Here is an 11,991-nt window from a genome sequence, read left to right as displayed (position 1 = left end):
CTCTCTCTCTCTCTCTCTCTGTGTGTGTGTGTGTGTGTGTGGTGTGTGTGGTGTGTGTGTGTATCTTGAGTTGTCTGGTGTGGTGGTACATGCTTTAGTCCCAACACTGGGTAGGCAAAAGCAGGTGAATTTCCATGAGTTTGAGACCAAACTGCCAAACTGATCTATACAGAGTTCCAGGTCAGCTGAGGCTATGTAATGAGACTCTGCTGAAACAAAACACAAAACAAAAAAAACGGGCAAGCAAAACACTACAATGTGCACACTGCCTTAAGGGGGTTCATCATTTTCATGTGTTTGGTGCTGCAGGAGGAGGTTTTAAGATTTATTTGTACAGATGTATATACATACATACATATACAAAACTATTTCTGTAGTTTTAGATATGGCTACTCGCATGAGGAAAATCCCAATAATACCCAGATGTTGATAGTGTTTATGGATTTGAATTACTAGATTCTGTTTATTTTTGTTTTTCAAGAAAGTGTTATTCTGTATAACAAACAGCCCTGGAGATCAGGCTGGGTTCGAACTCCACCTGCCTCTGTCTCCCTCATGCTGGGATTAAGGCATGCGTCACCACAAAAATTGCTAGAATTTTTAAAATGCCATTAGCACCATGGAATGGATTCAAATGCTATGTTGTCTTTGCAATAACCTAACTGTGTAACCATAGATTGGCTTTTTCACATTTGGAACAATATACACCATTAAAGTTCATGTTAGGTGTCTGAGGAAAAGGCGCAGCACTTAAGTGCACTGGCTGCTCTCATGAAGTTTGGATCCCAGCACCCAAGTTGCAACTCATAATTACCTGCAAGCCCACTCCTGTCTGACGCCCTCTTCTGGTCCGCTTGGGCATTTGCATGCAGGAGCGCCTACACACGGGCAGACACCCTCACGCATAAAGACAATTATTTAAAAAGAAGCCTACTGACAGTAGCCTTTACACGTAGCAGAAAATCCTTAATCGCTTGACGCCAGCCAATTAAAACGCAGCCTAAGCAGCCTGACGCCAGCTAGCCGCCTCTGGAGGAAAGAGAAGAAGCGAGAGCACCAAACGTCCCTGTGCATCTGTCCAGGAGCCTGAGTGCGTTTTGTCTCCTCCGATGACCTTTCCCGCGCGTGGCCGAGGCGCAGGGTCCGGGCCTCAGCGCCCCCGGCGGCAGGTCCGGGCAGCGGCGCGGGGTCGGGGAGGCGGCGCCCAGCGTCCCCACGCTTCCCGCGAGATCCCGCGCGCGCTCCGCCCCGCGCCGCGCCGCGCTCCCCGCTGGGCACGTCCTGCTGCCCGCGCCTCCCGCGCCGCTCGCCACCGCCCGCCGCCGCCCCTCGAGCCGCTTTGTCTCGGGCGGGGCGCGCGGAGAGGCTGCCAGGTGCCCCCCCGCCGCGGGCCCGGGCCCCCCGCCCCGGGGCGGCGACGGCGGTGCCGGGCCCCGGGGCGGAGGGCGCGCCGGGATGGGCCCCAAGCGGCGGCAGCTGACGTTCCGGGAGAAGTCGCGGATCATCCAGGAGGTGGAGGAGAACCCGGACCTACGCAAGGGCGAGATCGCGCGGCGTTTTAACATCCCGCCGTCCACGCTGAGCACCATCCTGAAGAACAAGCGCGCCATCCTGGCGTCGGAGCGCAAGTACGGAGTGGCCTCCACCTGCCGCAAGACCAACAAGCTGTCCCCTTACGACAAGCTGGAGGGGCTTCTCATAGCTTGGTTCCAGCAGATCCGCGCCGCCGGGCTGCCGGTCAAGGGCATCATCCTGAAAGAGAAGGCGCTGCGGATAGCGGAGGAGCTGGGCATGGATGACTTCACTGCTTCCAACGGCTGGCTGGATCGCTTCCGCAGGCGCCACGGTGTAGTGGCCTGCAGCGGCGTGACCCGTTCCCGGTCGCGAAGCTCTGCCCCTCGGGCCCCAGCGGCACCTGCCGGCCCAGCCACGATGCCCTCCGAGGGCAGTGGTGGGAGCACACCCGGCTGGCGCGCGCGGGAGGAGCAGCCGCCTTCGGTGGCTGAGGGCTACGCCTCGCAGGACGTGTTCAGCGCCACCGAGACCAGCCTGTGGTACGACTTTCTGTCGGACCAGGCCTCAGGGCTCTGGGGAGGTGATGGACCGGCGCGCCAGGCCACCCAGCGCCTTAGCGTTTTGCTTTGCGCCAACGCTGATGGCAGCGAAAAGCTTCCCCCACTGGTCGCAGGCAAGTCTGCCAAGCCCCGTGCGGGCCAAGGTGGTCTGCCCTGCGACTACACTGCCAACTCGAAGGGTGGAGTCACCACCCAGGCGCTGGCTAAGTACTTGAAAGCGCTGGACACTCGAATGGCTGCAGAATCTCGTCGGGTCCTTCTGCTGGCCGGCCGTCTGGCTGCCCAGTCCCTGGACACCTCGGGCCTGCGGCACGTGCAGCTGGCCTTCTTCCCTCCCGGCACCGTGCATCCTTTGGAGCGAGGAGTGGTCCAGCAGGTGAAGGGCCACTACCGCCAAGCTATGTTGCTCAAGGCCATGGCAGCCCTCGAGGGCCAGGAGCCCTCAGGCTTGCAACTGGGCCTAGTGGAGGCCCTGCACTTTGTGGCTGCGGCTTGGCAGGCAGTGGAGCCTTCGGACATAGCAACTTGCTTTCGAGAGGCCGGTTTCGGAGGTGGCCTTAATGCCACTATCACCACTTCCTTCAAGAGTGAGGGAGAGGAAGAGGAGGAGGAAGAGGAGGAGGAGGAGGAAGAAGAGGAGGGTGAAGGGGAGGAGGAGGAAGAGGAAGAAGAAGGGGAGGAGGAAGAAGGAGGGGAAGGAGTGGAGGTAGGAGAGGAAGAGGAAGAGGTAGAAGAGGAAGGGGGCGTTGATGATAGTGATGATGAGGAGGAGGAGGAAGAAAGCTCCTCGGAGGGTTTAGAGGCTGAAGATTGGGCCCAGGGAGTAGTGGAGGCCAGCGGTGGTTTTGGGGGTTATAGTGTCCAGGAAGAGGCTCAGTACCCCACCCTCCATTTCCTGGAAGGAGGAGAGGACTCTGACTCAGACAGTGATGAAGAGGAGGAAGATGAAGAGGAGGATGAGGAAGATGAAGATGATGAGGATGATGATGAGGATGGTGATGAGGTCCCTGTACCCAGCTTTGGGGAGGCCATGGCTTACTTCGCCATGGTCAAGAGGTACCTGACCTCCTTTCCCATTGATGACCGAGTGCAGAGTCACATCCTTCATCTGGAACATGATCTGGTCCATGTGACTAGGAAGAACCATGCCAGGCAGGCGGGAGTTCGGGGTCTCGGACATCAAAGCTGAGCTGCTGGACATAGCCGTACCCCAGCCCAGATGGGCAGCATCTGCTCAAAGCAGAGACCTCTGGGCAGCTGCTGGAGATGGCTGGCGACGCCCAGGGCTTTCAGTAATGCTTTGCCAGGCTCCAGGCTCCGAGACAGGCCCAGGGACTGAGGTCCGCCTCACTGCTATTTGCCTCTTTCTCAGAATCCTCTTTCCTCCCCATTAGTCCCTGGGCTCAGGGCACTGGATGGGTGGGGAGCTGTCCGGTGCTACCACACCATGCCATCAGTGGGCTAGATCACAGCAGCAGCCAGGATTGGATCCTGGAAGCTCTTGGCCAGAGAGTGCCTCTCTCCCTGCCACCCAACCAGGTCTTCGGCGGGGGGGATCCCAAAGCCATTCTGGAAAGGGCTCCAGAGGAAGGTCTAGCCTAGGCCCCCACAAAACTAGCAACCCTCCTCCTGCATCTCTAGGCTGCCTAAAGAAGCACAGTGTAACTTAGGGCGGGCTCCTGAGCCCGCCTCTGCCTGCTTTCCACCTCCCCGAATCCCTTTCTCTGGCCCAGTCTTTGGCCCTTGGTTTTCTTTCCAGATTGGAGGTTTCCAAGAGGCCTTCCAGGGAAGTGACGACAGGCACCTCCAATCTGGATAGCTGCAGGTCTTCGTGCCACACCCTCTGCAGGCCCCCATCCTGGGCAGAGGGCCTGGGGCTGGGCTGAATGTCCAGCCATCCAGGTGCTTCTTCCCCAGCTTCAATTCAATAAATCTGTCCACTCCCCTTTTGTGGGAGTGACTGTTTTAACAGCCAAGGATGCATCCTTCATGGTCTGGGCTTGCGTCTATCTTGGGGGACACATCCTTTCCAGATTCCCCTTGGTTCTTGCTGTAGCAGGACATGGAAGCAAAGTTTGAGCAGGCGGACATGGCTGGGATGACTGGCAGATGGTGACCCCGACACCTAAATGTTTCAGAAATCCGGGGAAGGAGGGTAGTACATCTTTGGATAGACCTGAGGAACTTTGTTAGTGAGAAGCTAGTGGGGCAGGAGATGGGGAGCCAGCAGTCTCTCGGGGAAGATCAGTCAAGATGCACCTGATGACCCAGCCCACCAAAGCTAGTGACAGTCAGCCGGAATGAGAACTGCATTGGGACGGGACGGCTACCAGCCTGGAGTTGGAGGTGCGTACAAGGCACCCTTGTTTTACCCTAAGAGGGAGTTCTTCAGGCTTTTCAAGTTATTGACATTTTCAAGCCTGTTAGCCACGGCACAGCGACAGAAGGTGAAGTTACTGGGAAACAGATTGCAGCTCCATGAACCGGAGCTCACCGTGCAAGGCCACTTCCCCCACTCCAGTCCAAAGGTGAAGGCATGCCCTTCTTTCCGTGCCCAGCACCTCCCCTCATGGCTCTTCCTGTCTGAGGCCTTCAGGTTCCAGTCAAGGAAAAGCCTGAGCAGGATAGGTAGCTCTCAATACCAAACCGGTTTTCCCACCTTGACTAGGGCTGGCACATTACCTCTGGTAAATTCCCAATCCCAACATACCCCAGCCACCAAGTTCTCCCTCCCCTGGAATGTAAAGGGGTGGGATGGCTACGTCGCCCTTTGTGCCTTGTTTGTCTTAGGTGCTTGCCGGAAAGGGTTGAGTCTTCTGCATTTCTGACACTAGGGGATTACCTCCCTTGAAAATTAGTTTTGTTTCTTTTTTTTTTTTTATCGCAAATTTTGTTTTTCTTTGTTTTAAGGTAGGGAGGAACCAGGGCCTCTAGCAATCTAGGCAAGTGTCTCACTGCTGAGCCACACTTCCCCTTGAAAGTTTTGAAACAAAGTCAAGCAAAGCAGTTGAGATTCCATACGTTATCATCCCTTCCTCTAGTTGGAAGTCTGGAGGAGAGGACCAGTAAGTCTAGTCTACCCAGTGGGCTTGCTCTGGAGTACGCAGGAGGCAGTGTGCCTTTTCTCTAGATGCCCCTGGCTAATTCAGGACCTTTATCCCAAGTTCCAAGTCAAATCTCTTTGATCTGTCTCCGGCCAACAAGAATGTCTCTTACCGGACTCTGATTTAACGCACGCTGTGCTAGGTGTCAATCACTCACTCAGGTGCCCTTATGAAGTAACCAAAGCCATGACAAGCAGAGGCAGAGAGGGTCAGTGATGTGCCCAGTGCCACATCCATTAGCCTGTTGGAAGCAAGCTTTCTCCCCAGGCAGGCTCTAGAGATACCCTTTAGTCCCTTGTATTCCTTCCCTAAGAAGGGACCTGTGTTCCTAACCCTCCTGGTTGCAGAAATCAATTTCCAATCCAAACTAACCTTTAGAGGGAGACAAAGGGCATGAAGTGTCTGTAGAAGCTCTTGGCTTTCAGTGTACAGCTGACTTACAGTGCCCTCGAACCCATACAAATTCAAGATACTTATACTTTTTTTCTCCTATTTTTAAATTACTTTCCAAGCACACCTTTGGAACAAGTAGATGAAAACTGTTTTCATTCTACAAAGGAAATGGGGTTAAGGAATTAAGTGACCTTCCCTAAGAAAACAGAGGATCTGCTCTCCCTGGGAGTCTGGGTTACATACTAAAAGCTCCAGTAGAACACGTTGCTGGGATGAGGAAATGGAAGTGACCCTAGGTCTACAGAGCCCCGGGGAGGGAGCTACTGGGGAAGCACTATTAAACAGTTTATCGGGGCAGGAGAGATGGTTTAGTGGTTAGGAGTGCTGCCTGTGCCTCCAGAGGATCCAGGTTTGGCTCTTAGCACCCACACGGTGGCTCACAACCATCTGTAAAACCAGTTCCAGGGGGATCCAACCCCTGTCCTTGGTGTGCACCAGGCACACACATGGTACACATAGATAAATACAGGTAAAACACTCATACACATAAAAATAATAATTTCAAAATAGACAACTTATCACACAATCATGATATGTATCAGCTTAGTGCGCTGCCCACCCTACCTCCCACCCCGACAGTGACTTGTGTGGTGATGCTGCCATGCGGCTTCCTTTAGAGCTGATAAATGACGTGGAAAGGGAATGGGTTTGGGGGACATAGTAGATTTTCGCAAAGCCCAGAATGGGTCAGTGATTTTTCATCAGGTGGTGTGGGCAGATAAATGATGCCTTCTTGGGGAGAAAGGAAGATATAAGTACAGCTAAGTGCCCTTTCAGAGTCTGGGCCCAGGGGAAGGTAACATGGAAAAACTACAACTCCCAGAAGTCTCTGTTTCCAGGCAAGTAGCGACGGTTGCTATGGTTTCGGAAAACAATATGGCTGCTCCCAGATGGGATTTGAATCTGTGAGGAATAGGGACCCAAACGTATATCTGAACGCTCGCAGTTGCGAGAGGAGGCATTTGAAGGGTCCTGGGGCTGGCTCTGGGCTCTGTCTGGAACGTTGAGGCCTTGCTCTGGATCCAATGGAAAGCAGCGTGGATGAGGAGGCTCTGCACCAGCTGTACCTCTGGGTAGACAACATCCCTCTGTCCCGACCCAAGAGAAACCTCTCCCGGGACTTCAGTGACGGAGGTGTGCATTGTTGTGTGTCTTAAAATATTGTCTTTGTGTATGTTTAATGGGTTTGTGTATATGCTATTGTTGTTATGTGTGTATATAAAAAGGGGCCGGGTGGGATCCGTAGTTTGGGATTTTGATTGTGGAAGTGTGCAGTTTCATGTTTCTTCTATTCGTGTGTGAACAATGTATGTTCATTCTATCATGTGTGCATGGAGTGTATCTGTGTGTCTCCCTTTAGGGGCTTTAAAAACTAAGCCGTGTGTCTGGGTATGTATTTGTGAACCTATGTTTGTACACATTGCTGTGTTCTGCGGTCTGACTTGTAATTTTTGTTGTTTTGTGATATAGTCTTGAACTCCCGACTCTCCACCTCTACTACATTCCTACATTTACCTCCCAAGTTCTGAGATTATTGACATTGTGCCACTACTCCTGTTGTTTGTTTTTAGTGTGGTGCTAGGGAGTCAAACCCAGAGCGAGCTTGCTACCAATGGGGCTAAATCTCTAGCCTGTGTTCTTTTGTATTGATATGTTCTGTCCTGCATGGATATGAATTTTTTGTGTGGTTGTGTGTTTGTTTTTTAGGAAAAGCTCCTGATTTTAAGAAATTCCTAGTTTTGTAGGCAGGATGCCCTTCATTTCTATGTGTATGATCAGGAGGCTATGTGTATGAGTCTTCTATATGTGTGTTCTATGTGTACTCTTAAGTGTATGTGGCATTGATTTGTGGTGTGCATCGATACAGTCAGCCCTACATGCATCTGTAGACGGACATTTTTGAGACACATAGTTGCTGTGCAGCCCAGAACTCGCTATCTTCCTGCATCTTGTGTGATGGGTTTGCAGGCGTGAGCTACTGTGCTGCTTAAGTGGCCCTGGGGATTTAGTGCAGTGCTTTGTGCATGCTCTTTGACCATGCTACCAACTAGGCTATAGCTCCATTCCTGCAAGAGGTCTTTCTGCTTGTGTTAATCTGTGATTCCTCTGAGACATGTTCGTGTGTGTGTGTGTGTGTGTGTGTGTTCATGTGAATTCCTAGGATAAGTCTACAGACTCCTATGGGCCCTCTTGAAGACCCTCAGTTTTCCTGTGATCTGAGACTGAGGAATATGCTGAGAAATGGAGGATCTTGAACTGATTATTGATCTGGCTTTCTTTGTCTCCTTTCCGTGAACCTTCCCTTTTCTGTATCTCTACCCCTTCTTCCTTGACTCCATGTTCCTGCCTTTCGTATCTGTTCCCAACCCTATTCCCTCAGTCCTGGTTGCAGAGCTTATCAAGTTTTACTTCCCCAAGATGGTGGAGATGCACAATTATGTCCCTGCCAATTCTATCCAGCAGAAGCTCAGCAACTGGGGTCACCTGAACAGGTAGTAGAATCCCTGGGTGCAGAAGTGACTTTGCAGAATGCAGTGGACTACGTCCACTTCTTTCCCATTTCCCCGGTCCCCAGTCCACCTATCTCATATTCACTCTCTAGAAAGGTACTGAACAAGCTGAACTTCTCTGTCCCTGACGATGTGATGCGGAAGATTGCGCAGTGCTCTCCGGGGGTAGTGGAGCTAGTGCTCATTCCACTGAGGCAGCGCTTGGAGGAGCGCCAGAAGCGCCAGAAGCTGGGTGTTGGCTCCTTACAGGTGGGGTGCTGAGCTTGGTTATTGGGGGAGGGGGTATGGGAGGATTCTCCCAGACAGTGGAGAGCCCTGCTGTGGTGATAAATAGGAAGACAGGGTGTCTAGCTAAAAGAACCTGGCCTATGGGGTTGTGGAAAGGAAACGGGGCTTCTTGGATGGAGATAGATGGTCCCAGGCTCACAGGAGACCACATCTGTTCTTTCAGGAGCTGGCTCCTCAGGATAGCAGTGGCTACATGGATATGGGTAAGATGGTGTTCCCCTTCTCTCAGGAACAGCTTCCCCCGAGTTCCTTTAATCAATTTTAGGGTCATTCCAGGACTCCAGCAAGGTCACTTCTCCACTTGCTTTGTGTTAGGTTTGTCCCAGAAGGTTCGAGGAGACGGTGCCCCAGCCTTGGGAGAACAGCTCAGGTAAAGCTGAGAGTTGGACCTCACCAGGCCTAACTTCCCCACACAGACTAGGGGCAGTGCCTTGGGGATTGGGGGCTGCGGTGGGGAAATGGGAAGAGGGAAGGCCTGGCTACGGGCATTAGAAGGAATAGGTGGGGTCTGACGTCCAGGCCTCTGCTAAGCTGCTACCTACTGCAGAGAGGGCCGTCCGCTGGCTTCCCGACCCCCTGGGTATAATCAGGCGCTGCAGGGTGATCCGAGCTTCGTCCTCCAGATCGCTGAAAAGGAGCAGGAGTTGTTGGCCTCTCAAGAGACAGTACAGGTAGGTGAGGAGAGGGCACTGAGGTCTAAGGGGCAGCTCGAAGCCTGCAGGGACAAAACATTAGCGGGACAAAGCACTGGCAGAGCAACAGGCCTTCAGGCTTGATGCGTTTGTGGCCATCCAGGTCCTTCAGATGAAGGTGAAGCGTCTGGAACACCTGCTCCAACTTAAGAACGTGCGCATCGATGACCTTTCCCGGCGGCTCCAGCAGGCCGAGCGCAAGCAGCGGTGAGCGGTGCCAGGGCAGCGCGGCGCTTCCCAGTACCCGCCAGCGCCCAGTCGCCGCGACCCACCCACTCACCTGCAGATTCAGGGCTGGGAGGGCGGAGCGAGCTGCTCACGCGCGCCTCCTGCAGTTACGGCGGCGCTCGGCTGCGGAGGGTTCGGGCGAACGTGGGGGTGCTCAAAACCGAGGCCGGGGACTGATCCTCCTCCTTACACTCCATCTGGGCCAGGAAAAGGGACCACTTTCCACAGCCCAGAAAACCTGTACGAACACACCGCATGACCTCCCAAGTCGTGTCCACTTTGAAGCTCCCAGCGCTGGGCCTGGAGAGGCGGTCCTCTGGCTCGTTTCACTCCCCTAGAACCGGTTCCTTTCTCAGCATAGAAGACAGCTTCATCTCTATCCATTCTAAATCTCCATGGCCTCCGACACGCGAGAAATTATCCCCGGAAGCTGAGGAATTCTCTTGCCCCTCCTGGATGCTGACCTGGGACCCGTCTCAGAGCTGGAAATCACAGCAGCTGAAGAGGAAGGGATAAAGTGTTGAAGTAGAGTGAGGGAGGCCTCCAGCTCTCCTGGAGCATTATAAGGAGTGCCTGGGGAAGACAGGGCAGAGTTGTGTCCATTAAAGGTGGTGGTGTGCGTTCTTTCCTGTGCCTGCCTTCTCTTTCAGCCTGTGTGGATCCCCAAAGGCAGTGCGTTCCTGACTTGTCCTTTATCCCTTTCTCCTAGCTGTCCTTTTACAGACCCTGTGGGCCCAGGATGGGTCTCATGTTATGGTTCCCACTGCTTATTAGATTGATGACACTGCCAATGGGAAGATTTTGTGAAGTGTGACAGCCTGCTTCTAGCACTGGGTAACCTGCCTCGTCCCCATCCAGTATCCTCCAACCTTGTCCAAACCCAAGCTGCGATTTTCACCAATTGTGGCCCTTCATGTTCTCAACCTTGCCCATGGACTCTCTTATATTAGCTTTCCGTACGACTCTCAACCCCATCCACTCACTGGTCTCAACTTATGGATGGTTGGCTATATGTCACTTGAAACCCTAACTAAGACACCTGACCATGGTATGAGCCTCACTGAAATGATTTGCTGACTGACAATAATGCTAAACATTTGTAAATCCCAAGGTCTGGCAATTCCATTCATAGGCATATTGCATGGGAGAAACTCTTGTGCCCTGAGTTCTGGGAGACACACTACAACAATCATACAGAATTGAAGCAAAGGGCTGGTGAGACGGCTTTGCCATTAAGAGCATCTGCTGTTCTTACAGAGCAGCCAGGTTCCGTGCCCAGCACCCACGTGACGGCTCACAACTGTGGATCACCCCAATTCCAGGGGAACTTGTATTTGGTTATCTATTACTATGTAACAATTTACACGGATGTAAAGGCTTAAAACAACACATGATGGGTTTTGTTTTGTTTTGTTGAGGGTCAAGTCTGAGCACAGCTCAGCTGGATGGTAGACTTCCCTGATCCGGGACCCTTACAAGGCTAAGGCCAACATATCAGCTAGAACTGTGACAACGGGGGAAGGAGGCACACGCTGTTGCTAACGAGCCAGTCCCTTGTGGGTTACTGGGCTTTGGTGTTTTGATGATTATTGGCTTATGACTGCTCTGTTTCTTCAGAATATGGCCACTTCCAGTGGAGTAGCTTCTAGTGACAGTTTTGACATTTTTGACTCTTTAAAAAACAGAAATATTAGTAAGAGTGTATACTACTATTGTAAGGACTAGAATTCAGTTCTCAGCACACACCATGGGCAATCCATAGCTGCCTGTAACTCCAGTTCCAGGGCATCTTCCACCTCTGGCTTCTGAGGGCACCAGCACATATGTTGTTACACACATACACATAATTAAAAATAATAACATTAAATATTTTATATGAGTGTAGCAAAAAGGAAATTACAGTTGAGATGCCAAACCTGCTCCAACTTAAAGAAAAAGAAAAAAAAAAAAAAAAGAAGACGGAAAAAAAAGCCTGAGAATTTGATCTGTAGCTAAACCCAAGTACCAGGAAGAACCCTCATCCTTGTGTCCTTGGCCACAGTTACGCCCTAGCTACTTCCTAGCAACAGTTAATCAAAGATTAGTCTGTTTCGGATTTACTTTAGACCATTTGTGATTGTATATGGTCTTGCTTCAGAGCACCCACCTGTTGGCTTACAACAGACATCCAACTAGATGCTTGCCAGAATGGACACCCAGTTTTCTATAAAACATTGTCCCAATGAGAGTTCAGGGCTGCTTCATCAAACCCTCCTGTGGGTTGGCAGTGACTAAGCCCAAATTGGAATCTGTCTTAAAGGGGACTGTGTTTCAGTTGGAAGAATATTACCCTAATGTGATTACATCAGAGTTGACTCCTCGCTGGTCTTTAGGGTTCACGAATGCTTCCTGGAACAACACAGTCTTATCTAATGCAATCATTTAAGTGACATCCCAACACATTTGCTGTATCCTGCTTATTAAAAGCATGTCACTGGGTCCAGTCTGAACTTAGGGAAGCATCATACCAAGGCATCAACACCAAGAGGAATTGTTGGAACAATTTTTCCTTTTGTGGTAACGAAAGAACAAAATCAAGGACAGCAGTTGTTCCCTTTGAGAGAAGACTGAAGAGAGATAAAATAAGTTCAGTTTGTTTATG

The 11,991-nt window shown here is 51.8% G+C and overlaps 2 protein-coding genes across 2 annotated transcripts; both read left to right on the top strand.

Moving 5' to 3' along the window:
* The first annotated feature begins 1,221 nt into the window (after positions 1 to 1,221).
* On the top strand, positions 1,222 to 4,051 carry Cenpb (centromere protein B). The gene has a single exon (XM_052183660.1). The coding sequence runs from the start codon at positions 1,456 to 1,458 to the stop codon at positions 3,262 to 3,264; it is 1,809 nt and encodes a 602-aa protein (XP_052039620.1). The 5' UTR covers positions 1,222 to 1,455; the 3' UTR covers positions 3,265 to 4,051.
* A 90-nt stretch (positions 4,052 to 4,141) lies between these two features.
* Positions 4,142 to 9,999, top strand: Spef1 (sperm flagellar 1). Its single transcript, XM_052183661.1, has 7 exons — positions 4,142 to 6,766; positions 8,013 to 8,124; positions 8,235 to 8,391; positions 8,594 to 8,633; positions 8,746 to 8,800; positions 8,978 to 9,101; positions 9,226 to 9,999. Exons 1-7 carry the CDS (start codon positions 6,658 to 6,660, stop codon positions 9,331 to 9,333), a joined length of 705 nt encoding a protein of 234 aa, XP_052039621.1. The 5' UTR covers positions 4,142 to 6,657; the 3' UTR covers positions 9,334 to 9,999.
* The last annotated feature ends 1,992 nt before the right edge of the window (positions 10,000 to 11,991 follow it).

Source organism: Apodemus sylvaticus, chromosome 5, assembly GCF_947179515.1.
Source record: "Apodemus sylvaticus chromosome 5, mApoSyl1.1, whole genome shotgun sequence".
In the NCBI taxonomy this organism is placed as follows: domain Eukaryota; kingdom Metazoa; phylum Chordata; class Mammalia; order Rodentia; family Muridae; genus Apodemus; species Apodemus sylvaticus.
The sequence above is the reverse complement of the archived record's forward strand: the minus strand, read 5'-3'. Positions and strand labels throughout refer to the sequence as shown.